Source organism: Saccostrea echinata, unplaced genomic scaffold, assembly GCF_033153115.1.
Source record: "Saccostrea echinata isolate AGI-Se365-2 ecotype Australia unplaced genomic scaffold, CSIRO_AGI_Sech_v1 ptg000023l, whole genome shotgun sequence".
NCBI classification, from domain to species: domain Eukaryota; kingdom Metazoa; phylum Mollusca; class Bivalvia; order Ostreida; family Ostreidae; genus Saccostrea; species Saccostrea echinata.
Window position 1 is genome coordinate 3,404,388 of NW_026889772.1, and position 25,323 is coordinate 3,429,710.

The window sequence follows — 25,323 nt, forward strand, 5'->3', positions numbered from 1 at the left end:
CTGTGTGAAGTATCAGTGAGACATGACATCGCACTCCTATCTACAGACACTATGTGAAGTATCAGTAAGTCGTGACATCGCACTCCTATCTATTGATACTGTGTGAAGTATCAGTGAATCGTGACATCGCACTCCTATCTACAGACACTTTGTGAAGTATCAGTGAGACATGACATTGCACTCCTATCTATTGATACTGTGTGAAGTATCAGTGAGACATGACATCGCACTCCTATCTACAGACAATATGTGAAGTATCAGTAAGTCGTGACATCACACTCCTATCTACAGACACTATGTGAAGTATCAGTAAGTCGTGACATCACACTCCTGTCTATTGATACTGTGTGAAGTATCAGTGAATCGTGACATCGCACTCCTATCTACAGACACTTTGTGAAGTATCAGTAAGTCATGACATCGCACTCCTATCTATTGATACTGTGTGAAGTATCAGTGAGACGTGACATCGCACTCCTATATACAGACACTATGTGAAGTATCAGTAAGTCGTGACATCGCACTCCTATCTATTGATACTGTGTGAAGTATCAGTGAATCGTGACATCGCACTCCTATCTACAGACACTTTGTGAAGTATCAGTGAAACATTACATCGCACTCCTATCTACAGACACTGTGTAAAGTATCAGTGAGACATGACATTGCACTCCTATCTATAGACACTATGTAAAGTATCAGTGAGACATGACATCGCACTCCTATCTATTGATACTGTGTGAAGTATCAGTGAGACATGACATTGCACTCCTATCTATAGACACTTTGTGAAGTATCAGTGATGTGACATTGCACTCCTATCTACAGACACTGTGTGAAGTATCAGTGAGACATGACATTGCACTCCTATCTATAGACACTGTGTAAAGTATCAGTGAGACATGACATCTCACTCCTATCTATTGATACTGTGTGAAGTATCAGTGAGACATGATACTGCACTCCTATCTATAGACACTTTGTGAAGTATCAGTGATGTGACATTGCACTCCTATCTATAGACACTGTGTGAAGTATCAGTGATGTGACATTGCACTCCTATCTATTGATACTGTGTGAAGTATCAGTGAGACATGACATCGCACTCCTATCGATACTGTGTGAAGTATCAGTGAGACATGACATTGCACTCCTATCTATAGACACTGTGTAAAGTATCAGTGAGACATGACATTGCACTCCTATCTATAGACACTGTGTAAAGTATCAGTGAGACATGACATCTCACTCCTATCTATTGATACTGTGTGAAGTATCAGTGAGACATGATACTGCACTCCTATCTTTAGACACTTTGTGAAGTATCAGTGATGTGACATTGCACTCCTATCTATAGACACTGTGTGAAGTATCAGTGATGTGACATTGCACTCCTATCTATTGATACTGTGTGAAGTATCAGTGAGACATGACATTGCACTCCTATCTATTGATACTGTGTGAAGTATCAGTGAGACATGACATTGCACTCCTATCTATTGATACTGTGTGAAGTATCAGTAAGTCATGACATTGCACTTCTATCTACAGACACTATGTGAAGTATCAGTGATTCGTGACATCACACTCCTATCTATTGATACTGTGTGAAGTATCAGCGAGATGTGACATCACACTCCTATCTACATTGGATTTTATTATCATGGTAGATATATAAAACATGTTCAATTCGTCTTTCAGACAACTGTTTTCTCAGTAATAGAGATATGTTAGTTCAAATTGTACTGTATGAACATGAAAATGTAAATTTAAAAATATCTGATTTACAAGTCTTGACAAAACATGACAAATTTGACAAACCTCAACATTTATTGGCTAAAAATACATGTACAATGTACATCTAGTGCCATATTGTTAAAGTTCATCTTCTAAATCATCTTTTAGGAAATTTTTCATTCTGAAAGAAAAGAACTCCATGTTTAAAAAGATTTCAAGTTCTGATTTGTCATAAAAGCCATGAAAAATACAAGAAATGACCATCTTTGAATATTCAATTTTTTTTTATTAATCCCACATCACTTGTACTTGTATATACAATACCTTTAGGATGTGTGGAAGCTGTGCTAGAGCTTTCTGATATCCCTCCATAAGATCCTCAAACTCCCCAGAGTTCACTTTAAACTTCTCCATGTAGGTTTTCCCAGCCTCTTTTGTCATTGTCTTGAAGTGATGGAACTATATATACCAAGGAATTAAAAACAATCTTTTTAACACCCTGTCCCTTGTTTTAAAAAAATTCCAAGGTTACAGGCTGAATATACTGTAAACCAACTATTATTCATGTCATCTTTTAATTGCGATTCGTCATTTTGAAATCAATCCTTGACGATTAATTTTCCCGATTGAGGAAACATTCTCTACAAATACAATTGAAAGCAAAATAAATGGTTTGTGGCATGTTTAAGTAGGTCGCAGAAACTCTCAGATATTTTTTGCACATGAATAAAAGTTGGTTTACAGTATATGTACTGTATAATTTTAAAATACATATGCATTGTAATTGTTAAAAACAATAGTGTTTCAAGGTTTCAAGTTTACATATTTTTCAACATCTGATCACACAGTGAGCTGCCTAGAAGTGAATGGTCATGCTTCAAAACATGGAAAATTCTAAGTACTAAGTATATGTTAAGGTCATGGGCACCAACATACTAAGGTTTTAAATTCATTCCAAGAAAAAAAAGTTATAAAATAATTAAAGCCCTGACACTTTTTTCAACATCACATTGACCTTGTTAACTTAGAGAGGACAATGAGTAGAGATGAACATCATTAAATTTACGACGTGTTTTTAAATTCACTTTAGTGAAAGTGTTTAAATTATATAGCTGTTCCTATAAAACTCGATCTGACCTCTTTTTTCTGTAGCAGTGTAAAAGCTGTTCCCTCGTTTCTAAGTAGATTACATGTCCTTTATTAACTGTATCTGATATACCTCTTTTTTCTGTAGCAGTGTAAGAGCTGTCCCCTCCCTTTCTAAGTAGATTACATGTCCTTTATTAACTGTATCTGATATACCTCTTTTTTCTGTAACAGTGTAAGAGCTGTCCCCTTCTTTCTGAGTAGATTACATGTCCTTTATTAACTGTATCTGATATACCTCTTTTTTCTGTAGCAGTGTAAGAGCTGTCCCCTCCCTTTCTAAGTAGATTACATGTCCTTTATTAATTGTATCTGATATACCTCTTTTTTCTGTAGCAGTGTAAGAGCTGTCCCCTTCTTTCTGAGTAGATTACATGTCCTTTATTAACTGTATTTGATATACCTCTTTTTTCTGTAGCAGTATAAGAGCTGTCCCCTCCTTTCTGAGTAGATTACATGTCTTTTATTAACTTTATCTGATATACCTCTTTTTTCTGTAGAAGTGTAAGAGCTGTCCCTTCCTTTCCAGCCCTTGCTGTTCTGCCCACTCTATGGATGTAGGTCTTTATGTAAGGGGGTGGATCATAAGAAATCACAAACTTCACATTGTCTATATCCATACCTCGTGCCATGGCATCAGAGCAAATCAAACTGTAAAATACAGAAAATAGCAAGTAACGTACGCATTTTTTTTTGTAAGTTTGAGCTACAGCTGAGCAGCTTTAATACCCCCTCTGGAAACTTCTTTTTTCAAACATCATCTGTACAGTGAAAATTTATTGTATCTAAGTGTGTACAATAACTCTGACCTTTAAGTGACAACTCCAGGTCAATGATATCAAATACTCTGACCTTGACCTTTTTAGATTCCCTACAAGTGAACTGTTATAGAATTTGAACTCATCATAAAGAGCTCAAGTTATCAAATCAAATTAAGGAGTTAATGGACAGACAATGGATTGATTAATTGAGACACAAAATCACACAAAGCATACTATAGCCTATTACACATACATTGAACTTCAAGGGACTGCAGAAAAATGTTCAAACATCAGAAGTTCAATGTAACATAAAAAGCTTTGATAAACATTGATCAAGTATTGTATTACACATTTGTTGATCATTTTGTGAAATACATGTCAATTTGTATAACTACATAAAAGTGTTCAAGTCTTCTTTTTTTTTTTTTTTCTTTTTTTTTTATTCTACTTTCACACATATTACACAAATACACACAAACGTATATATAAACTAGAGCTGAGCTCGTTGCAAAGCAACGAGTAGGTCTTCCGTTGGAGCTGCAGGCAGGAAGAAGTGACCTTGAGTCAAGGTCATGCTATATCATAAGGTTATAAGCAATCTTGTAAGAGGTATCAACTAACAATGTTTCACTCTGTAGTATAAAGACGATAAAGGAATGCATGTGACCTTGAACTTGTCCAAATGACCTTGCGAAAGCCATGACACACTCTGGTTATGAGCAAACCCCATCTGTGTATTACTAACTTCTCAAATTCACACATGTTCATACAGTCCATACATCCAGTCAAAATATCTTATCCTTAGTGACCTTGAACTTGAGTTTAGGCCATGTCACACTCTGCATGATACCAACAATGTTTCACTAGAAAAAGACGGTAACGAATTTAAAGCTTCTCATCCAAACTCATCCAAATGACCTTTCATCAAGACCATAACACACACTGGTTAAGAAAAATCCCAATCTGTGAGCTATTGACTGGATAAGGTTAGCCATGTTCTTTCAGACCATAGATCGAGTCAAATAATTTATCAGGTTCCACACAATGATTTAAGGATTCATTGTGAATGTTTCTGTCCAGTTTGGATATTGAACAAGACGTGTTTGTGAAACACTGATGCCCCGGTATTGCAGCTTATGGCGAAGGTTTAAGTTTCTCAAATCCGTATCCAACTCCAAGGTCAAAGTCAAGAGATTTATGTTACCCAAAGAAAAATCTCGTCTCAGTGAATATAACTGTGAAATATGAAACCGCTATAAGACTAACTATTGAAAAGCATGGCAAAGGTTAATTTTTTTTATACTCAAGTCAAATGTTAAGGTCAAGGATAGATTAACGGTGTCCAAAGGAATGCCTTGTCATAAGAAATAGACATTGAAATATGAAAGCCCTAGCATTAATTATTCAAAAGTTATGACAAAGGTCAACGTTTTTTTTTCAAAAGTAGGTCAAACCCCAAGATCAAGGACAAAAGTCAAAACTGTCGGTACTCAAGGGAGGGTCTTGTCACAAGAAACACACATGTAAAAATATGAAAACCCTAACACCAACCGTTGAAAAGTTATGAATGAGATTAAAATGTTTCAAAGGTAGGTCAAACTCTAAGGTCAAAGGTAAAAAGTCAAAACTTTTAATTTTTTTTAAAGTACGTCAAACTCCAAGGTCAAGGTCAAATAGTAAAAATTGTTGATATCCAATGAACAGCGTTTTCACAAGGAATACACCTGTGAATGTGAAAACACTAGTCCCAACCGCTCAAAAGGTATTGCCAAGGTTAGATTTTTTTAAAAAGTGGGTCAAACTCCAAGGTGAACGTCACAAGGTCAAAAATATTTATTCCAAAGAAAAGGTCTTGTCACAAAGAATTTCGGATGTGAAGTATGAAAGCCCTAACGCCAACTGTTCAAAAGGCTAAATTTTGCATAGTTGGTCAAACTAAAAGGATAAGAGAGACTCCGAGATATTCAATCAAGTAAACTTATGATATTGCAGATCAAATAAAGCATGAGCTATAAGAGCAGGCACGTAGCATCAGCCTCCCCCTTTTTTCAGACCTAATTTTTTACTTTAGTAATGTTCATTGAAAGTCCCGTTGGCCCCCACTTTTTGTTGCAGTATTGTCCCGTTGTCCCCACCCCTTTCCGCCAGGAAATAGGATTCTGGGCTATTTTCCTATTTTGGTTTTGCTTGTAAAGTCTTTTCAGGTAAGTTAATTTTTTTTCTCTGGTTGCCCCCCCCCCCCTTTCAAAAACGATGCTATGTCCTTGAAAAGTAACATGTAGAAATGTCTGTCCTGGCATATGTTATAGTTTTATAATCTACAGCCTAACTTTGCACTTAAACCACAAACACATACGTGTAGTACAAAATAATGATAAAAATAGAAATAATCAGTAATATTTAATTATTAAGATAAAAAATAAAAATAATACAAAAAATTCTATATCACATGTATAGAGAGATTGTCAATCAAATGGCATGTTCAACGCAATAGCAGCAATAAGAAACTCGCCGACAGTTTTTTTTTTTTAAATTCCAAATTGCTTTTTAATTTCTACAGATATTTATAATCCTTTCAATGTATGTTCGTGGATTATTGATGGAATAATTTTAGTTACATGTCAAGTTTAATATTATGGTGTTTGTGCTTTGTAGCAAGGATTTGCTAAATACTTAATATAATATTCTATGATTGTACCGAAAAGTAGATACATGTTTTAAAGCAGAGCTGCCGCTCAAGCTTTATTTCTGTCGTGTAGATCTAGAGGTCTTTGTGTATATATCATAGGTAAAAGTACCAATACCGATGATCACATCCCTTCAAAGTTATATTATTCTTGTTTATTACGCCCCTTGCAGTGGCAGATCCAGGAATTTCATAACGGGGGGGGGGGGGGGGGGGGGGCAAAGTAGAAGGCAGGGGAGGGGTCTGGGGGGGGCTGCAATGAAGCCCCCAGAGGGTCTATAACAAAGCCCTGGTGGGGATCCAGGGGCAAAGCCCCCAGAAGTTGACAAATTCTTACAAATAAGAGATGTTTTTTCCTTGATATAAGGATAATGGACATATAAGTTCTACATACAAAAAATTCGAAAACGGAACGGAAGGGGGGGGGGCGTGCGCCCAGCGCGCCGGCCCTGGATCCGCCTTTGCTTTTTTTTTATTTTATACATGTAGTTATGCACCTCACCAACCCTTCTTGTGTTCAAGATGTTTCAGTCGTTTGTTTGCATTATAACTTAACAAGAAGTCCGTGATTTTTTGTGTGAAGTTTAGTTTTTAAAATTCCGAAAATGACAGGCTAAAAGGATATTTATTATTGATGAAAATAATGAAATTGGTAATCAAAGTTCAAAATACACGTGCGGTGGCGATATTCAAAATTGACAGGAAGTCGCTTGACTTTTTAATACACTTAAAGATGGTGTCAAGAGGAAAGAGTTTGAAAGGTTTGATAAATACACACAATGTCATGCATCACAGAGTTGACCAATATGAATGCATTATGATCAGGTCACGTGGTAAGTACCTCTATCACAATAATTGATACGTGGAGCACCTGCATTGATTTCTTATAATTAAGTTAAAAATTTATTTTAAAAAAAATGAAGATATTAGTTAATAAAAGTTTTATTAATTATTTATTATTTAAACTGTAATGGTTTGGGTCGTGGATATCGGCCTGGGTAGCTCAGTCGGCAGAGCACCTGACTAGTGATGCAGGGGTCCCGAAGAAAAAGAATATTTGTTAAAGGTACGTGTATAGTCAATCAGATTAGAAATACAGCGACTATCAGAATTCTGGGCCGTAAAAAAGATCTGATTTTGATTAGATCTCAGGTATAGGCAAAAGTGTGTGTACTGAAGGGGTTAGTTAATTCATTCAAGATTTATTATATTGTTCGGTTGGATGAAGGCTTCATAAAAATATACACACTGCCTGTACAGGTACACTACACCGGTACACATCAATGAATGTTCGGATTAATTCAAAAATCGGCGGACATTAATTTATTTTAGTTATCTAAAGGCAATGTTATTTCCAGAGATATTTATATTTTCTGTTTTTTTATGTCTCGGATTTTTCTTTTTTGTGATTTACCGGTTTACAAAGGCCTGTGTTTTAACAGCTGTTCATAAACGCTGTCAATTAATATATGATCAGAGAAAACGAGACATCTCCCGGTAATTCATTTCTTATGGAAAATATATGGATTGACATCTTAGCATTTACCTGTGTAATTACGATGTTACAAACCGTGACGATGACTGGCCAGGAGGACTACCCGTTATAAAAACAACTCATGATCAACTCAGCGGACCTATAATTCACTTTAATATATGCTGTAAATCAATAAAATCATTTCAGTGTAGTCAATATTTTATTGCAAAAATAATGAAAAAAAAAATGCGGGATTTAGAATTTTTCTGTATTTCAAACTCTCGATATGCATATATTTGGGGCGCTCTTGCATATGCACTTATAAAACGTGCATGTTCTGTACTTGCATGCGTGTACATTGTATGTGTCCGTAAAACCTTAAGAGAGCTGATAAATGTGTTCTGATTTTCAGAAAAAATAATGGGAACCTATAAATAATTACATGTTTATCATTTTGTTCGCATACAGTAACAAGTTAAGTAGAAAAAATAATTTGTTCAACATCGAGGTGCCCACGGCTCTCTGTGGCCACGTGTATGTAAACGAGGACTGGACTACAACACTTAAGACACAAAGCGGCAGAGATGGATGAAACTGTTTGCTATATTACAAAGACTTGAATTATACTACATGTATATTTGAAGGAATTTTTATTTATGTTAATGTTTATTTAATTCTATAAATAATAAATGGACATTCACAAGAGTGATGGTAAAAATAATATGTGCGTAGCATGCGTAGTAATTACAATTATTTACCGAAGCCCCCATTCAATTACAATTGCAGATGAATTAAAATACAACAACACGGGATAGAGCAATACTTTTTTTAAATGTATTGTTGCGTGAACAGACAAAAACAGCGATTAAAATTCAAAATGATTTTTATGCACCAGTGTTTGGAATTAAGATTATAAAAGATCGGTAAAGTAATCTTACTGATTCGATATAATCAAAAACATAACTTTCCATTAATTAATAGCTCTTTGTACAAAATTGACATTATACGCGATCACAAATACTAGCTTTGTTTATGGCCACAGGTGGCTAGTACACTGGTGACCTCGATCAAAGGCGTGGGATTCGCGCGTTGGGTTACATAACTAAACATCGAGCTGAACATGGAGACCGTAATATGCATACAGCTAATGATCGTGAATTATTCAATGCATACAGTTTAAAATCACTTACAAAGTTTGTTGTAATAATAAACGTAGAAAGATAGATTTAATATTCTCCGCTTTTGAACACTATTAATCTAATTTAAAAAAGAAGAAAAGAACGACTAGTTGTAATAAATAATTTAATAGTGAACCATAAACCACGTTTTAAACCTTATTAAAAAGAAAATTAACATTAAATACCGCAGGGTATATTATTGATAGCAAGTCTGTTTAATTATAAGTTATACACATGAAGAGGTCTGATTTCCTTGCCGAATGAAAAACGTTACCTGTTTACCTGGCCTGCTTTCTAATACGTATTACGCAATACCCATGGTATACTCGAACAAAACAACATTTTCATTAGATCAAAAAGGTGTAAAAGAACAATTTTGTTCCCAAGATCCAGATCGAAATATTTACCGTTTTTGAGTTATAAAGCAAAAACTTTTAAGGGCCCAAGATCCCTAATCATAGGGGCCAGCCCCTTTTAAATAGTATAATATGAAAGCCCTTGCAATTATGCACAACTTTTGTTCTCCATGTCTTAACAAAATATTTCTAGTTTTCAAGATATAAAGGAAAATATGTCAAATTTTTTGCTGTTTTCCGCGTTCTAACTTTTGACCCCTCTCTAGCGCCATTTTTAATGCAAAAATCAAAAAACAAAAACCAATGTGCACAACTTCAATGCTTCCTCTTTTCAATTTCAAAGGGTTTTGTGCTCCAATTATAACCATTTCTGAGCCTTTGTCTGGAAATCGGAGGCATGCAAAATTCAATCAAAGGGGAATAACTCGTGAACAGAAGGTAATTTCTGAATTGTATTAAGGTATTCTGCAGTGTTTTGTAAAGTCTAAAAGCTCTGAAAATTTGAACAAAATCTGTTTAAAAATGAGGAAGATATGAAGCGTCAAAGTTGGCGTCTAGGAAAAAAAAAAAAAAAGAATAATAAGAACTAGAGCCGAGCTCGTTGCAAAGCAACGAGTAGGTCTTCCGTTGGAGCTGCAGGCAGGAAGAAGTGACCTTGAGTCAAGGTCATGCCATATCATAAGGTTATAAGCAATCTTGTAAGAGGTATCAACTAACAATGTTTCACTCTGTAGTATAAAGACGATAAAGGAATGCATGTGACCTTGAACTTGTCCAAATGACCTTGCGAAAGCCATGACACACTCTGTATCCAACTCCAAGGTCAAAGTCAAGAGATAAGAAATTATGTTACCCAAAGAAAGATCTCGTCTCAGTGAATATAACTGTGAAATATGAAACCGCTATAAGACTAACTATTGAAAAGCATGGCAAAGGTTAATTTTTTTTTATACTCAAGTCAAATGTTAAGGTCAAGGATAGAATAACGGTGTCCAAAGGAATGCCTTGTCATAAGAAATAGACATTGAAATATGAAAGCCCTAGCATTAATTATTCAAAAGTTATGACAAAGGTCAACTTTTTTTTTTCAAAAGTAGGTCAAACCCCAAGATCAAGGACAAAAGTCAAAACTGTCGGTACTCAAGGGAGGGTCTTGTCACAAGAAACACACATGTAAAAATACGAAAACCCTAACATCAACCGTTGAAAAGTTATGAATGAGATTAAAATGTTTCAAAGGTAGGTCAAACTCTAAGGTCAAAGGTAAAAAGTCAAAACTTTTAATTTTTTTTTAAAGTACGTCAAACTCCAAGGTCAAGGTCAAATAGTAAAAATTGTTGATATCCAATGAACAGCGTTTTCACAAGGAATACACCTGTGAATGTGAAAACACTAGTCCCAACCGTTCAAAAGGTATTGCCAAGGTTAGATTTTTTAAAAAGTGGGTCAAACTCCAAGGTGAACGTCACAAGGTCAAAAATATTTATTCCAAAGAAAAGGTCTTGTCACAAAGAATTTCGGATGTGAAGTATGAAAGCCCTAACGCCAACTGTTCAAAAGGCTAAATTTTGCATAGTTGGTCAAACTAAAAGGCTGTAGAAAGGATAAGAGAGACTCCGAGATATTCAATCAAGTAAACTTATGATATTGCAGATCAAATAAAGCATGAGCTATAAGAGCAGGCACGTAGCATCAGCCTCCCCCTTTTTTCAGACCTAATTTTTTACTTTAGTAATGTTCATTGAAAGTCCCGTTGGCCCCCACTTTTTGTTGCAGTATTGTCCCGTTGTCCCCACCCCTTTCCGCCAGGAAATAGGATTCTGGACTATTTTCCTATTTTGGTTTTGCTTGTGAAGTCTTTTCAGGTAAGTTAATTTTTTTTCTCTGGTTGCCCCCCCCCCCCTTTTCAAAAACGATGCTATGTCCTTGAAAAGTAACATGTAGAAATGTCTGTCCTGGCATATGTTATAGTTTTATAATCTACAGCCTAACTTTGCACTTAAACCACAAACACATACGTGTAGTACAAAATAATGATAAAAATAAAAATAATCAGTAATATTTAATTATTAAGATAAAAAATGAAAATAATACAAAAAATTCTATATTACATATATAGAGAGATTGTCAATCAAATGGCATGTTCAACGTAATAGCAGCAATAAGAAACTCGCCGACAGTTTTTTTTTAAAATTCCAAATTGCTTTTTAATTTTTACAGATATTTAAAATCCTTTCAATGTATGTTCGTGGATTATTGATGGAATAATTTTAGTTACATGTCAAGTTTAATATTATGGTGTTTGTGCTTTGTAGCAAGGATTTGCTAAATACTTATAATTTTCTATGATTGTACCGAAAAGTAGATACATGTTTTAAAGCAGAGCTACCGCTCAAGCTTTATTTCTGTCGTGTAGATCTAGAGGTCTTTGTGTATATATCATAGGTAAAAGTACCAATACCGATGATCACATCCCTTCAAAGTTATATTATTCTTGTTTATTACGCCCCTTGCAGTGGCAGATCCAGGAATTTCATAACGGGGGGGGGGGCAAAGTAGAAGGCAGGGGAGGGGTCTGGGGGGGCTGCAATGAAGCCCCCAGAGGGTCTATAACAAAGCCCTGGTGGAGATCCAGGGGCAAAGCCCCCAGAAGTTGACAAATTCTTACAAATAAGAGATGTTTTTTCCTTGATTTAAGGATAATGGACATATAAGTTCTACATACAAAAAATTCGAAAACGGAACGGGAGGGGGGGGGGGGGCGTGCGCCCGGCGCGTCGGCCATGGATCCGCCTTTGATTTTTTTTATTTTATACATGTAGTTATGCACCTCACCAACCCTTCTTGTGTTCAAGATGTTTCAGTCGTTTGTTTGCATCATAACTTAACAAGAAGTCCGTGATTTTTTGTGTGAAGTTTAGTTTTTAAAATTCCGAAAATGACAGGCTAAAAGGATATTTATTATTGATGAAAATAATGAAATTGGTAATCAAAGTTCAAAATACACATGCGGTGGCGATATTCAAAATTGACAGGAAGTCGCTTGACTTTTTAATACACTTAAAGATGGTGTCAAGAGGAAAGAGTTTGAAAGGTTTGATAAATACACACATGCATCACAGAGTTGACCAATATGAATGCATTATGATCAGGTCACGTGGTAAGTACCTCTATCACAATAATTGACACGTGGAGCACCTGCATTGATTTCTTATTATTAAGTTAAAAATTTATTTTAAAAAAAATGAAGATATTAGTTAATAAAAGTTTTATTAATTATTTATTATTTAAACTGTAATGGTTTGGGTCGTGGATATCGGCCTGGGTAGCTCAGTCGGTACAGCACCTGACTAGTGATGCAGGGGTCCCGAAGAAAATTAAAGAATATTTGTTAAAGGTATGTGTATAGTCAATCAGATTAGAAATACAGCGACTATCAGAATTCCGGGCCGTAAAAAAGATCTGATTTTGATTAGATCTCAGGTATAGGCGAATGTGTGTGTACTGAAGGGGTTAGTTAATTCATTCAAGATTTATTATATTGTTCGTTTGGACGAAGGCTTCATAAAAATATACACACTGCCTGTACAGGTACACTATACCGATACACATCAATGAATGTTCGGATTAATTTACCTGTGTAATTACGATGTTACAAACCGTGACGATGACTGGCCTGGAGGACTACCCGTTATAAAAACAACTCATGATCAACTCAGCGGACCTATAATTCACTTTAATATATGCTGTAAATCAATAAAATCATTTCAGTGTAGTCGATATTTTATTGCAAAAATAATGAAAAAAAAAAAATACGGGATTTAGAATTTTTCTGTATTTCAAACTCTCGATATGCATATACTTGGGGCGCTCTTGCATATGCACTTATAAAACGTGCATGTTCTGTACTTGCATGCGTGTACATTGTATGTGTCCGTAAAACCTTAAGAGAGCTGATAAATGTGTTCTGATTTTCAGAAAAAATAATGGGAACCTATGAATAATTAAACGTTTATCATTTTGTTCGCATACAGTAACAAGTTAAGTAGAAAAAATAATTTGTTCAACATCGAGGTGCCTGCGGCTCTCTGTGGCCACGTGTATGTAAACGAGGACTGGACTACAACACTTAAGACACAAAGCGGCAGAGATGGATGAAACTGTTTGCTATATTACAAAGACTTGAATTATACTACATGTATATTTGAAGGAATTTTTATTTATGTTAATGTTTATTTAATTCTATAAATAATAAATGGACATTCACAAGAGTGATGGTAAAAATAATATGTGCGTAGCATGCGTAGTAATTACAATTATTTACCGAAGCCCCCATTCAATTACAATTGCAGATGAATTAAAATACAACAACACGGGATAGAGCAATACTTTTTTTTAAATGTATTGTTGCGTGAACAGACAAAAACAGCGATTAAAATTCAAAATGATTTTTATGCACCAGTGTTTGGAATTAAGATTATAAAAGATCGGTAAAGTAATCTTTAGTTACTGATTCGATATAATCAAAAACATAACTTTCCATTAATTAATAGCTCTTTGTACAAAATTGACATTATACGCGATCACAAATACTAGCTTTGTTTATGGCCACAGGTGGCTAGTACACTGGTGACCTCGATCAAAGGCGTGGGATTCGCGCGTTGGGTTACATAACTAAACATCGAGCTGAACATGGAGACCGTAATATGCATACAGCTAATGATCGTGAATTATTCAATGCATACAGTTTAAAATCACTTACAAAGTTTGTTGTAATAATAAACGTAGAAAGATAGATTTAATATTCTCCGCTTTTGAACACTATTAATCTAATTTAAAAAAGAAGAAAAGAAAGACTAGTTGTAATAAATAATTTAATAGTGAACCATAAACCACGTTTTAAACCTTATTAAAAAGAAAATTAACATTAAATACCGCAGGGTATATTATTGATAGCAAGTCTGTTTAAGTTATACACATGAAGAGGTCTGATTTCCTTGCCGAATGAAAAACGTTACCTGTTTACCTGGCCTGCTTTCTAATACGTATTACGCAATACCCATGGTATACTCGAACAAAACAACATTTTCATTAGATCAAAAAGGTGTAAAAGAACAATTTTGTTCCCAAGATCCAGATCGAAATATTTACCGTTTTTGAGTTATAAAGCAAAAACTTTTAAGGGCCCAAGATCCCTAATCATAGGGGCCAGCCCCTTTTAAATAGTATAATATGAAAGCCCTTGCAATTATGCACAACTTTTGTTCTACATGTCTTAACAAAATATTTCTAGTTTTCAAGATATAAAGGAAAATATGTCAAATTTTTTGCTGTTTTCCGCGTTCTAACTTTTGACCCCTCTCTAGCGCCATTTTTAATGCAAAAATCAAAAAACAAAAACCGATGTGCACAACTTCAATGCTTCCTCTTTTCAATTTCAAAGGGTTTTGTGCTCCAATTATAACCATTTCTGAGCCTTTGTCTGGAAATCGGAGGCATGCAAAATTCAATCAAAGGGGAATAACTCGTGAACAGAAGGTAATTTCCGAATTGTATTACGGTATTCTGACGGTGTTTTGTAAAGTCTAAAAGCTCTGAAAATTTGAACAAAATCTGTTTAAAAATGAGGAAGATATGAAGCGTCAAAGTTGGCGTCTAGGAAAAAAAAAAGAATAATAAGAATAATCTTAATCGTCACAATCAGTAGAAGGTCTTCCGTTGGAAACGGAAGACCTTAATAATCTTAATCGTCACAATCAGTAGAAGGTCTTCCGTTGGAAACGGAAGACCTTAATAAATGTACAAGACCATATGAAATAAAGAGAAAAGGGAGACTTTGTATAAAACTAGTGTGAAAGTTTACAAGGAGAGAGAGAGAGAGGAGAAAGAGATGGGAGAGGGGGCACATACTTCCTGTAAAACTCATGTATAGGTAATAATTTGTGTTGAGCAAATTTTAGAGTTTTTCAACTATTTCCTGCCAGTGTCTTTCAAATTCATCATATTTACAGTTTTTTAACAAGAGGAACTTTTCTACTCTAATTCTTTCGGTAATAACAATTTTTAAAGCCTCAATATTTAATTTTATAGTTTTGGCGAACTGACTTGCAAAAATATATTGTTTTATTATCAGAATTAGTAAATTTTCTAACTTGTATAAGTTTCTATTTGTAAATTTACCAAATAAAATTGATTGCCTATCAAAGCAAACAGACCTGTTCAATTTTTGCAAAATCCATTCCTCAATCTCTAACCAAACTTCTTTTACTAGAGAACATTCAACAAAAAGATGATCAATAGTTTCAATATCCTTCCCACAGAAGGAGCATAATGGTGAATCAATTAGTTTTAATTTAAAAAGATAGCATTTTGTAGGAATTATTCTATGCAAAATTTGGCATTGTAGCCATTGGAGTTTTGATTCTTGGGTTGTTTTGAAAGGTAGCTCAAAAATTTTTTCCCAATATACTTCACCAAATTCTTCTCCATTTTCACTCCATTTTATAACTGAAGTAATATTACCCTTTTTATTATTAATGAGAACATTATACATATCTTTACATCCTTTTTTACTCTTTAAAAATATTCCAAGGGTGGCTGGAATAAGTGGTCTAGAAATTGGCATTATTTTGTAATTCTTAAAACAGGCTAGCCTCTTTCTAATTGCCATCCTTAATCCTGCATATTCAACATAGTTTGTGTTTACCTTAATGTTATTTTGTATGAATTCAAAACTGTAGAAATCCCCATTTGGATCTAGCAAGTCATTGATAAAAACAATGCCTGAATTAAAGTAACTTTTGATGAAAATTGACCGGCCACCGATAATAACATCTGGATTATGCCATATGTGTTCTTGAGGAGGAGTTACATATAAACCATCCATAGCTTTAGTCTGGTATACTTTACACCAACTGGAAAATACATCTTTCCAAAACTTATTTTTCATGATACTACTCAGATTCTTGATAAAATCAATTCCGAACATCCAAAGATGATTTATACTTGTTTCCAATTCTGTTTCAAGTAATTTAACCCATTTAGCATTTGAACACATAACCCGTCTTATCCAACTGGATTTTAGTGATGTAACAAAATCTTTATAATCTATCATTTTCAAACCCCCATATCTATACTCCTGAATCATTACATTTATTTTAACTTTATGATTCTTATTATTCCAAAGAAAATTATACAAGTCTTTTTCAAAAGCACTTAAGACATCATCAGTGGGATTTGGTAAAGTGAGGACGAGATGATTTAATTTAGGTATTAATAATGTTTTTATTACTGTCAGTCTTCCAAGAGGAGTAAGTTTGCAAGTTTTCCATTGTAACATGGTTTTTTTAATTTCTTGAATTTTTAATTTGTAATTAAAATCTACCATCTCATGTAAATCAACAGAAAACTTAACACCTAGTAAATCAAAGGATGTAGTATTGGGATCAAACTTCCATCTGTAGTGGTGAAATACTTCTTTTGAGAATTTTTTACTTCCAATCCAAACTAGTTTAATTTTAGAAAAATTTATTTTTAGACCTGAGATTGATGCAAAATAATCTAAAACTCTTGTAATTCCATCCAATGAGCTTGGAGAGCCATCAGAAATAACAGATGTATCATCTGCATATTGTGACAACTTGTATTCTTCACCATCAATTGTAATACCTTTTATATCTTTATTTTTTCTAATTAAAATACCTAGAATCTCTGCACAAAGTAAAAAAAGGTATGGTGAGATAGGATCACCTTGTCTACAACCCCTTTCAGGGCAGAAATACTGTGACACAATCCCATTTTGAATAACTCAGGATTTGATATTATTATAGAAACATTTTATCCAGTTTCTAATTGAGGGACCAAAATTGAAAAAACAAAGTGTTTGATGTATGAAGTTCCATGAAATTGTATCAAATCCTTTTTCGAAGTCAATAAACATTAGTAGACCAGGTATTTTTCTCGATTCTGCTTGGTGCATAATATCATATATTAATCTAATATTCTCACCAATAAATCTACCTTTAATAAATCCTGTTTGGTCTTCATGTATTAACTTATCTAAGAAATTTTTTATTCTTTCAGCGATACATCCAGAGGCTAATTTATATACAACATTTAAGAGGCTAATAGGCCACCAGTTTTTTAAAAATTGTCGTGGCTTACCAGTTTTTGGAATACAAGTTATTACGCCAAGTTTGTTTGGTTCAGAAAATGTTTGTTTTAAGTATGAATCATTGATTGCTCATGTGATGAATGTGCCAATATCCATCCAAAAAAATTTAAAGAATTCACAAGTGAATCCATCTGGACCCGGGCTTTTATCATTTTTCATTTGTTTAAGAAATTTTTGAACCTCTGTTTTTGTTACAGGGCCCTCTATATTTTGTGATTCTTCAAAAGACAGCTTGGGGATATCATTGTATTCTGATAATTTTTCACTATAGTTTTCATTTTCTATTACTTCTCTTTTTTTATATAGATTTTCATAAAATAATTTTGTTTCATTTAGAATATCATATTGATTTGAAATAATAGATCCATTTTCTTTTTCTAATCTTGGTATCTGTTTACTTATATAATTTCTAGATTCGAGTTGACTGAAATATTTTGATGGTTTTTCTCCTTCATCAATCCATTTCATTCGGGAACGGATAACCTGTCCCTTTAACCTTGTCTTATGTATATCTTCAAGTTCTGTTTGTTTCATTTTAAGGGTAGCTAATGCACTTTCTGTTAAATTTTGTTCTAATCTCATAGAATCTCATTTTCTAAATACAATTCTCTTTCAATCATCTTTTTTTTCTTTTAACTCGAATAAGAGATAGTCTTTCCTCTGATTTCCATGAGTAAAATATCTAAGAAACACTGGTCACTAATGGTAAAAAATAATAATTCGTTATCGACAGAACAAAGATTATCTATATTGTACACTGGGCAAGCATACTGAACTTTCACTTCATTAATTTTTTGTTTGATTGATTCAATGTAACCTTATCTGTTAAAAAAGAATTGTTAAACTTCCAAAATCCTTTACCTTTTAGGAAGTCATTTATTTTCAAAGACATCACAACTTGAGAATGGTCTGATCTATAGCTGCTTTCATATTGAACACTACTAACAGAAGGGAGCAATGATTCAGAAATTAGAAAAAAATCTAACCTAGCCTGTTTTAAGGGTGTCTTTTTCCTCCATGAATAGCGTCTAACTTGAACATAATTTTCACGGAAAACATCTTTTAAATTCAAATTTTCCATTAAGTTCATAACTTCCATTCTCGCTTTTGGATTATTCAAGTTTTTATAGTTCATGGAATCTAATTCCTTATCCAAAACTAAATTAAAATCCCCTGCTATGATTATTTGTTGCAACATATACATCTTTTCAATCTCATTCATCAAATTAGAGTAGAAAACTGGTGTATCATAATTTGGCCCATAAATATTTGCAAGTAAAAAATTTGTACCCTCAATGGTACAGTCTATAATTATATAATTTCCGTTTTCATCACTCAAATGTTTGTGTATATCTATTTCGCAATTATTATTAAAAAGAATAGCAACACCACGCGAATTAGACTTATAAGAACTGAAGAAAGCCTGATAACCCCACTGTGTCTGGATGAATTTTTCGTCATTTTTAATGAAGTGTGTGTCTTGCAGAAAGTAAACATTATAGTTTTTTTTTCTTAACGTATTAAAAACATCTAATCTTTTGTTTTTATCTCCAAGACCCTGGCAATTCACTGTGAGTATATTTCGATGATTTTTCTTAACAGTATTCATATAAAAAAATCAAGAGGGAATTGAAAAAGTGCCCAAAGTAAAGAAAGGAGAAGAAAAGGGAAATAGAAACGTAGTAGAAAGATAAAGGTGCATATTTACAAAAAAAGTGAATTAAACTTGCCATCAGCCATTTGATTGCATCTACTGATGGAGAAAGGAATTTGTCAATCTGCATTTACCACTAAATAATACCCAAAACAAATACAATCGGAAATACAAATTGCTACATAATGAATGAGTAAGTCTGAGTAACTGATATTTTCCCAGAAAAAATTTTCAAGCTAGGGAAGAGTAATCCAACTTAGATAAGGATAGAAAAGGAAGGAAAAAAAATAAACAAATAATTATGAAAAAAGTTACTTTTGCATGTTACACAGAAACAGTATTTATATTGTGTTCGTCTGTTTAATTCTTAGTAACAGGTGCGACTCACAGCTTTGATAACAAGATCGTTCATAACGTCAAAGCGACGGGGACCCAAATGCCTACCATTTTTCCTCGAAATGACAACCGCTACATTTAATACATCTCTCTCAAGAAGTACCTTTAGCGTCCGGCCCCGTACTCCCCATTATCACAGTAACCGTCATGCACACGTCCTTGAGCATCTTTAAATCGGTACACTAAGATGTTGTGGTTGGCACAGGCATAGTTTGGATTGCGTAAAACATTTTTGCATACGTCTCTGACCTGTGCATATGTATGAATTTCGGAAATGAGTGAAGTAAAGATATTCCTGTCTTCTGTAACACTGTCACTTCTGTTAACATCACATTCTCCCAGTTTTTCAATTTCTTCTTTGTCCAGCATGAGTAGATCCTCAGCTCGTGGTGGTAGCACCTTGTCAAGATATACACTTCCATTTGGAAATACTAACTTATTTCCCACTATCTTTGTCTTTACATTTTCTTCTCGATACTTGTTGTTCATCTCCTGTAGCTTTTTTTTACTCTCATTTATTTGGAGGGGGTCTGAGGAGTTATGTAAAAAGGCATGTTATTAATGGTGCCATTTTCCCTCTTTTGTCTAATAGCCTGGAGGATGAGTTCTTTATCGTTGTAGTTCTGTAATTTCCCTGTTATTGACCTTGGTTTAGAATTACCGGGAAATTTCTGACCGTTTCGGTGTATTCTGATGAAGCCAACTTCCAGATTCAAATGCTCCTTGATCAAATCGCTAACTCTAGTTGTCAGATCTTCCTGGTCATCTTCCGCTAAATTATGTACAAGAATATTGTCCTCCATAGATCTTCCTTTGAGGTCCACTATTTCGTTCTCTTGCTGAGTGACTCTTCTGTCTAGGTTAACGACGATAGACTTTAAAACTTGGAGCTCTTTTCGCAAAAAACTGTTTTCTAATTTCAGCGTTTCAATTTCACCAACATTATCTTCATGTTGTTGGCCGATATATTTGATACGTTCATCTAACCCCTCGTTGTCCCAAAGATCTCGATTCATGTTATTAACTGATTGCTGTAGAATATTGATATTGTCCAATTTACCGGTGATTGACCGTAAGCAATCATGGATAGCTGACATTTGAATTGATGCTCCAGTGGTTCCCGATGCCAGGGTAGGATTACACTGTGATTTGTTCTCATCCTTGCTCAAGTCTTATAATACAACATTTATCTGTTACATGCACATGTATTAATTGCTTTTTTTTCTCTTTACGTTTTATAAAATCGGTCAGTTTTCTTGATTTTCATTTAGAACACTAATTGCTTGATGTCACTTAGGCTGTTTTTAAAATATGTTACATGTTGTCAAAACAAGTCAGTCCATTGTGTAAACTGTGTAAACAAATGAAAGAAAAAGTGAGCAAGCTCACATACCCCACGCTCCCCCAAAACTCGACAATGCAACACGTACTGCATGGCACAGTGCATTTTAAATACACAGTATAATTCAAAAAGGGGCATTACTTGCAAAAAATCATCACATCAAAACTTCTTGCATATAAGGACATTCAAATCTTTGTATGTTACAGATCTAATTGGGCTGAAGTTTCTAGATAAATAATGGAATCAACATTTCTTGGTTATATGCAAATCTATACATTATGTCTGAAATACCTACAAAGTTTCAGGAAATTCAGTGCAGGAGTTATGCTGACAAACTGTAATTTAAATTCCTCAGTGATTTCGATTTGTTAATGAGTGTAAGTCCATGTCCAACACATGACAATTTACACATTTAAATAATTGATGGAAACAAAATTATGATGTAGTCATATGAATTTGTTTATATACTGTACTTCTGAAATTATTTAAGGCAAAGCACCAATTTAAGGTGGTGGGGGGGGGGGGGGGGGGGGGGGGTGAGAACTATCCAAGATTCAAGATTTTGTGTGTGTGTTAAATCATTTATATTTTGATCTCAAAATCAATAGGGGTCTTTTAAGGTCAGAAAATATTTCACATAAAATGTCATTACAAAGGCTGACTCCAGTGGATTTCCTTATTACTGTACCTAGCTGGAAAGTTTCTTCAATAATAAGCAAAATTCTGAGGGCAAAAATAACGGAATCGGAATTTCCTGGTAATATGCACATCTACACACTGTGTCCTAAATATCTGCAAAGTTTGATGAAATTCTGTGCCCGGGTTTAGGAGGAGTTGCGCTGACAAAAAAACAGGACTGACGGACTGACTGACTGATGGACGGGTCAAAAACATTATACCCCCCGCAACTAGTTGCGTGGGGTATAATAAAGTGTAGATAACTTGTGCTTCATATGTGTATTACAGTAAAACTCAGTTATAGCGAAGTCCTAGGGACCTGTGAATTCACTTTGCTATATTCCTAATTTGTTTTATCTGTATAATGAATTCATTAAAGTATATACATGTATAACGAATTGGCAATATGCATTTTTTTCCTTCAAATATGACTATTAAATATGTACTGGGAGGTATTAAATACAAAATTTTCCTTAGATTACTTAAGATTTCTGATGAATTGAATTTCAAATATTAATACTGATGAAAAATAATGTCAGATAAATATCTGAATTTTAAGATACAGAAAATTTGTTATGAAAGATGTAATTTTCATTCTTTTTATCCTCTACAGGACATAAAACCAGTTCGCAGCTATATATAAAGTACTGGGGGCAAGTCTGAATTTTATTTCTTAAGAAAATATTTCACGAGAAATTCAACTTACCCACATACAAGGGGTCATTTTCCACTCTTCATTGCAATTTATACAAAATGGGATAAATTACATACAATCCCCCAGCAAAATTCAGTTAGAGTACGTATTTCTCTAGTAGATTCACACAGAAAATCTTCAATTAATCCTTATTATTCACTTGTGCCAGTCTAATGTATACACGATTTATAAATTCTCACTCTGTCTACAGACGCGTAAGGGGGAGCGTTTTACATTTTTTTTTTTTGTAATTATTTGAATACGTACATGTTAGACAAGAAAAAGGAATAACAATATTATACTGCAAATATTCACCATCATAACAGCCTTAAAACAACAATCCAGACACATAAATTAAACATCAACGTAAAAAAATTCTACATGTGATGTGAAAGGAATGTAAAAGTTATGACACTTTCCCCGTCATGTTTGATCAAATTTGCAGTGACTTGACGTCATATGCCATTATGACGTCATATCTAGGTAGTTCAGAGAAGTTACTGCAGCTGGTACACTGTGACATTCTTCGGACAGCCTTATCCTAGCCGCATTTGCTATATCCGCAAATTCGTTATATCAGAGTTCATTATAATCGTAATATTTTCATTGGATTTGTTAAGAATTTTGCCAAGGATTCCAAAAAACTTTGCTATTATTTGCGTGTTTGTATTATATGAGTTTTACTGTACTGGACAAACAACAACTTCAGAGCAACCATTATTAAAAACAGTACATTATCAATTCAATGGCCTGTAAAATTGCTTTAATTCAAGAGATGATTCAATACAAGGACTTCAAATTAACTGAGATTTTTAACAAAGAAATAGTAAAAACCTGGTCAGGGACTGATATTAAGTTCAATACCAGCGATGATTCAATACAAGTGAGTTCAATACAACTGGATAAAAGATGTATATAATTACTTGCATCCACAATTTGATTAAACCAGTCTTTTGTAAAATGTATCTAGTATCTATCATAATAAAACAGATATGTTATTTTCATAATTATTTTTTGAAATACTATATTCTTCCAGTCCACTTACATATCAATATCTCCATTTTGGAATTTGCGCAGAACTTTACTTCTGCGTGAGGCCTGCAGTTTAGATGTGATTTCTGCTACACTGATGTCTCCATACAGCCTCAGCAAGTGATACAACCTGACAAACATTTGTGTAGATATGTATATTTATTTATATACATTTAAATGTAAACCATTTCTTTTATATGAAGCTTCTGTCTATTTAAAAAAATGGACAATTACATGTACATATAAATCAGGGATGGGATAATCGTAATTGAGTAATCGTAATCGATTGTAATGATTACTTTTTTTCAAGTAATCGACAGTAATCTGTAATCGAAGAGATTTTCAATTACTTGTAATCATAATTAAATCGATTACAGCTGAAATTTTCAATGTAATTATAATTACTTTTTCGATTACTTTCGATTATTTTATTCATAAATGAATGTTATTTTGGAGAATTATTATTAATGTAAAGCATGTAAAATATGTACATTTTAATGTAAAGTCATACAACAAAAAAATAATTTCCATTGATAGTGTAAATAAATAAATTCATGTATTTACATACTTGTATCTGGTAGGTCGATCACATATTAAGTATATTTTTCAGACATAATGTCTTTTTTCTTTGACTTATCAGCTGAATGACAAGAAATATAGCCCTGACATGATTGTCAGGATTAAAATCTGGACCCCCTGACTTCTAGACAGGTGCTCCACCAACTATCTGGCTACGGTCATCAAACCTGCCTGACCACCACTCATTACGAAGGAGATTTTTATTGATCTGAGAGAGAAGGGTGTACCAAGTGTGTATCAGCTGTTACACTCACCTGTGATCTGAGAGAGTAGGGTATGCCAAGTGTGTATCAACTGTTAGACTCACCTGTGATCTGAGAGAGTAGGGTGTACTCAGTGTATATCAACTTTTAGACTCACCTGTGATCTGAGAGAGTAGGGTGTACTCAGTGTGTATCAGCTGTTGCACTCACCTGTGATCTGAGAGAGTAGGGTGTACCAAGTGTGGATCAGCTGTTAGACTCAACTGTGATCTGAGAGAGTAGGGTATACAAGTGTGTATCAGCTGTTACACTCACCTGTGATCTGAGAGAGTAGGGTGTACCAAGTGTGGATCAGCTGTTAGACTCACCTGTGATCTGAGAGAGTAGGGTGTACCAAGTGTGGATCAGCTGTTACACTCACCTGTGATCTGAGAGAGCAGGGTGTACCAAGTGTGGATCAGCTGTAACACTCACCTGTGATTTGAGAGAGTAGGGTATAACTGAGTTTGGTTGAGCTCTTTCACTCACCTGTGAGTTGACTCCACACTGTTGGTAAAACAGAGGATGTGTCTGTATTTGAGATTGTGTAAGAAGTGAAGTATTGCTAATGGCTTCTCTGTTGCTTCTACCTTGACTGTGTATTCCTGTTAATAAATTTAAAAGATTAGTTATAGTGGAACTTCGTAGCAAAAAACTTAGTGGCACTGACCAGGAAAAGGTCTAAGAAAAGTTAGAAGGTCTGTTTATTGGTTTAATTGGTTGAAATAATTTAACAGTTGATTTTTTGTTTTAGCTCATATGAGTTGAAAACTTTTCTTTCTGCTAAAAGCTAATTATCTTTTCTGATTAAAGTTTCAGATGTCTGTTTGCTTATTCTTTACATTTTCAACTTCTCAAGAACCACTGTGCCACTTTCAGAATTTGCCAAAAAGCATCTTTGGAAAAGGTTAAATTTAATTTTGTTAAATTGGTAGGGTACATCCTCTTTTAAAGAGAGATAATCCACTGAGTCAGAAAAGACAAATCTTTTTCTTCAAATCATGCAGGTTCCTTGGGCTAGGGTGAGGCCAAATTAAACAAGGGAGTAAAAAGGGATAATCTTTAAATATATTTTCTTTTTAATAGAGAATAGCAAGACCAAAACTGACATGTATAGATAATATTAGATATGCAAGAATCTTTATGAAGTGTAACTTTGACTCTTTCTTTTTATCAAATCATGACACTCGGGGCT

General features: G+C 34.1%; 1 protein-coding gene across 1 annotated transcript in view; it reads right to left on the reverse strand.

The window, feature by feature from the left end:
* Nucleotides 1-1,811: 1,811 nt before the first annotated feature.
* LOC133191085 (ATP-dependent RNA helicase DDX51-like) overlaps nucleotides 1,812-25,323 on the reverse strand; it is a 56,070-nt gene continuing 32,558 nt past the window's right edge. The window contains exons 11-15 of the mRNA XM_061326770.1: nucleotides 24,618-24,733; nucleotides 23,321-23,437; nucleotides 3,369-3,534; nucleotides 2,062-2,196; nucleotides 1,812-1,918 (exon numbers count right to left, since the gene is read on the reverse strand). Coding sequence (XP_061182754.1) covers nucleotides 1,895-1,918; nucleotides 2,062-2,196; nucleotides 3,369-3,534; nucleotides 23,321-23,437; nucleotides 24,618-24,733 — 558 coding nt within the window. The 3' untranslated portion in view covers nucleotides 1,812-1,894. The remainder of the gene's footprint in view (nucleotides 1,919-2,061; nucleotides 2,197-3,368; nucleotides 3,535-23,320; nucleotides 23,438-24,617; nucleotides 24,734-25,323) is intronic.